The sequence below is a fragment of the Phaseolus vulgaris genome, chromosome 10 (genome assembly GCF_051622355.1).
Source record: "Phaseolus vulgaris cultivar YP4 chromosome 10, ASM5162235v1, whole genome shotgun sequence".
Taxonomy (NCBI): Eukaryota; Viridiplantae; Streptophyta; class Magnoliopsida; order Fabales; family Fabaceae; genus Phaseolus; species Phaseolus vulgaris.
Window position 1 is genome coordinate 45255508 of NC_143507.1, and position 4370 is coordinate 45259877.

The 4370-nt window shown below is 36.0% G+C and overlaps 1 protein-coding gene across 1 annotated transcript; it reads right to left on the reverse strand.

Moving 5' to 3' along the window:
* Window positions 1-1630: 1630 nt before the first annotated feature.
* LOC137819447 (zinc finger protein 3) lies at window positions 1631-2914 on the reverse strand. The gene has a single exon (XM_068623302.2). It carries the CDS (start codon window positions 2570-2572, stop codon window positions 1796-1798), a length of 777 nt encoding a protein of 258 aa, XP_068479403.1. The 5' UTR covers window positions 2573-2914; the 3' UTR covers window positions 1631-1795.
* Window positions 2915-4370: the final 1456 nt, after the last annotated feature.

The following is a 4370-nucleotide window of genomic DNA, read 5'->3' on the forward strand; positions in this document are numbered from 1 at the left end:
TATATGTATTTATCCGAGTGTCTATGCTATATAGGCATACATACAAACAGTGACACCAAACCAAAATAAAAGTAGAATAATAAGAATAGAAAGAAGAAACAAGTTTCAGTAGCCAAGTTGAGATTTTGACGTTAATACAACTTTGGTTTAATAGAGAAGGTGAGGACGGGCAATATCAAATTTAATAATGAAACAAGATCTTGAAGAAGAAGAAGAATCAAATTTAGGTTCAGAATTTCATGTCCATGTGTTGCGTTGGATTTGTTCATCTGTGTTCTTTCTTGGTTGGGTGGCAAAACTAAAGGTTCTGAATATTTTATTGGAGGAATGGTGAAGAATGAGGTATGGTACCACAAGTAAAATAGACAGCACAACCGAAGTGCTAGATATAGGAAGAGGAAACCCCAGACTCAGAATCTACCTTTGGAAACATCTTAGATCCTATAGACAATACATCCTTTGTTAGCGTGAGATTACCATGATCATTAACTGTCATAATAACTACACTTTCAGTTGCTTTTGCTCCTTAATCTCATCATAGTACTTATGTTCCATGATTAAAACGAGATTAGTGTAAACATCATGCGGATATGGACCTACAAATTTGTTTGTCCCTTGAGATATCTTTAGGTAAGAAATCAGGACCATCAAGATTCAAGATTTTAATCAGTAACATTTCCTTTTGAAATGATGTGATTGCAGAGCTGAGTGTCATTTTGGCTTACTTTCACATGGCTTGCCTCACCAACTTCTGTGATCCAAATAGAGATGGTCGATTTCTCCAACTACAGGTGGGTCAAAGTAGGAGTCAGTGAGACAATCACAGCCTTTGAAACTGTGCATTTTGGTGGACCAATATCTTCCATTGGAATTTGAAAAAACAACACTCACTACCATCCAAATTTCTACAAAGTGTGGACCTTTGTCACCAAAAATGTGAGACATATATGCCCTGATCCAAACAGTCCCTGGTTGACATTTACTGCATTGTCAAATAACAAGGGAACTCCAATAACTACATGCTACTAGACTTCTTTAATTCAATTCATGGTGTGTTTTTTTCTTTATTAAAGAATAAATAAAATAAAATGAGGAACTTCAGGCGTGTCCAACCGTTATACAAATAATCTCAACACAAACTTCTTATCACCCAACCAGCAGACATTATAACACATCAGCTACATTAACATACCATAACAAGATAAAAGAACACGTCAATATACAATTACATCAATCATCTAAGAAACACATTCTCTGGATAAGACACAAAAGTACAACAACTAATTCATGGTGTAGAAGATGCAAAGTATCTAGTAGAAACTTGACCAAAACTTAGTTAAAATATCAGTAGTCTGGTGAAAAAAGCTCTACCTGCTTTTTATAGAACTGAACCGAGTTATGTTTTAAGAGGAATCAAACACATGCAGATCCATCAACTTTTTTAATTTTCAAATCAATTATTGAATAACTCAAAGCTGTGAGGACCTAACTTCCCTACCTCTTGAGAATTGGCGAAGAAAAGAGAGTTTGATGTACTCATGCTGTTACAAAGCAATTTAAAGCTTGATGGAAGTTTTAACTTGAAAATAAATCCATCCATGTAGAGCCATTATTCATGACTGAAACAACATTAAAAGCAAAACGAGCTCTGGTAAGTAGCCAAAATGCATTTAGACTTTGTGGAGCAAGAGATACATGAGGACAAAAGAAGTGAAAAAGGAAAGAGGTGTGAAGCTGTTGGACAATGAAAAAAGACACAAATCAACTGGGGTATGCCATGTTGAATAGTAACTACTTAGAGCTTAAGGGACAAGTCAAGCTTCTGCAACTTCTCTTGTTTAGACTTCAAATGAGTAATGCTACCAAAGCAGAAACCTCCAAATCCCTCTGACACCAGCCTTGTGGAAAACTTGCCTAACTTTGGAACACTATCAGCCAAGGATGACTCAGTTTCTGCCACCACACGAAAATTTCCAATTGCTGGTTGTGAATCCAAAGGCTGCCTCTGCCACCCTTTGGAATGGCACAACCCGAAAAAGGGTGTTTGATGAGAAGGTTTGTTAATCATGGCATGAACCTGAATTCCAAGTGATTTGTTGTATAAGCCATGGGAAGGAAGAAAAGGCATGGTGGAGTAGGTGTGTCCAAAATCTGCTGCACCTGCTTTGTATCCTCTTCTTGCTAAAGTTCTTTCACGTTTGTGTGCATTCTGGTGTCCCCCAAGTGCCTGAGAACTATAAAACTTTCTTTGGCAGTAGTTGCATGAGAAGACCCGGGGATCCAGTTCATTTCCCTGACTAGACTCTGATGAATTTTCAGAGAAATTCGTATGGAAACAATTGAGGAGGTTGAGTTCTGGCTTTGAGTCATCATCACCTGAATCCTTGTTGGAGAGACTTAGATCTAGTAAAACACGAGGAATTGAGTCATGTGGGTGTTTTTGATCTTCACTTTCTGTGTGATTCCTCTTTTTTGGAGTGTCTATGGAAGATTTTTGGCATGGCATAGTATCTGAAAATGTGATGATGTTCAAGCTTTCTGAAGGGCATGGCTCTTGCCTTTGAAGATCCATGTGGCAAGAAATTTGCAATAATTGTCTTGCTGGTGGTGTTGGTTATGGAAGTTTGGTTTAACAGGAAGAACAAGAGAGATGGAGTTTGTGAATGATGTAACAACAATAAATGGTGTGTGCTATGTATAGAAGTAGATAGCACTATTTTACAGTTACAAGGTCTTAATATAGCAAGACCTAAAAATTAAGACATGCCTTTGTCTTTGTGTGTGCTTGATTGGAACATATGTAGAACACCCACGTACAACTTGCTAGTGCATACCCCATTGAACTTTTCCTTTTTTTCATTTTCTTTTGGTAATTTTTATTTGTCTTCTCACTTGTCACTTTACATTTCTGGTCTCTGTATCTGCCTTTTATCGGTATATTCATGTCTATAGGTTATGAGGGGCTAAAAATCCAAGATAAGATCAATACCCCACTTTTCAAAATTCAGAATAATGTGGTATTGTAGAATGGACTTGTCTTATAAAAGGTGTGGTATACTGAATTTCTTAATCCTGTTGGTGGATTTGCAGTATCTTCTCTGAAACTCTTCTGTCCTTGTCCTGCATTATGGTTTCTTTATCTCCTCCTAGGACATACACTTGTCCACACTTACAATTTCTTTTAGCAAGGGAATATTTGCACATTACTTAAAAACTTTGATGGTATTATTATGCAACTTGACATCTCAGTTAGGTCGACACTTCAAATAACAACAATCATATGTCATCATCAAAAAAGTATTATTAAAACTTCTATCACTTTAATCCTTCCACAGAAACTGATTCCATCCTAGAACACCAACTAAATATACAAATCCAGTGTATGTAGTAAATAACAATATCCTATTCAAACAAAGTGGAAAATAGAAAAGTAACACAAATTCATGACAGTTAGAACAGAATTCAATTTCACAACATCATTTGTTCATACTGAGTATCATACTCTCTCACAATCAACAGAATTACCAAGCTACTAATATTTCACAATCAAGGATGTTGTACTCTCTGTAGCTTTGATCCTTACACATATTAGCCATAGAAAGAAAGTTAAAAGAAAAAAATCTATAAAAGATGCATGGCTTGTTTTATATTTAAGAATATCTTGAATGAATGAGCTGTCTGATTTTTCTAGACGGTAAAGTGGCTTCTTTCATGGACGCTCTTGTGGCTAATTTCAAGATGTAATCATTGGAGGCCTTCTGTTTCTGTATCTGTTCACCATTCTTTAGACGAACCTTCTAAACACAAACAAGCAACAACCATAGATTTGAAGTGCCTTAAAGCCATGCAAGAGGAATATGCTGCTCTCATTGCTCATTACACGTGGACATCGGTGTCACCACTTCCCAATGTCGATGTAGTAGCTTGGCCCTACGTAACTAAGGATGTGAAATGGTGTGCACTTTATGATTCAGACTCAATTTACTCCACTGCAAATTCATGCCAGAAAAAATTCTGAAGGGTCAGAATGTGATCATGTACTTTCAAATAATTGCATTGGAACCTTGCTTTTAAATTGTAGTGGCTTGCAATTTTACAACTATCTATTCATATTTTTCTTTCATTTCAGCAATTGTAAACTACTTCATCAGCAACTTCCATTCAAGTCACTCTTTGAACCAATCATAATTCAGAAGCTAGTTTTGTTGCTAAGTTTTTTTTTTTACTAAACTATGAGATTTATTCTACACCAAACTTTCATACCTGTTTCTACCAACCACTATTTAAAGTGTGCTTTACCCTCTTTACCAATTTATAACTATTTGCTAAGAATTGACAAATGAGAAAACTAAATTTCACTTGCTAGATTT

Coding starts and splice junctions, on each gene's coding strand:
- LOC137819447 (XM_068623302.2), bottom strand. CDS start 2,572: ATGGATCTTCAAAGGCAAGAGCCATGCCCTTCAGAAAGCTTGAACATC.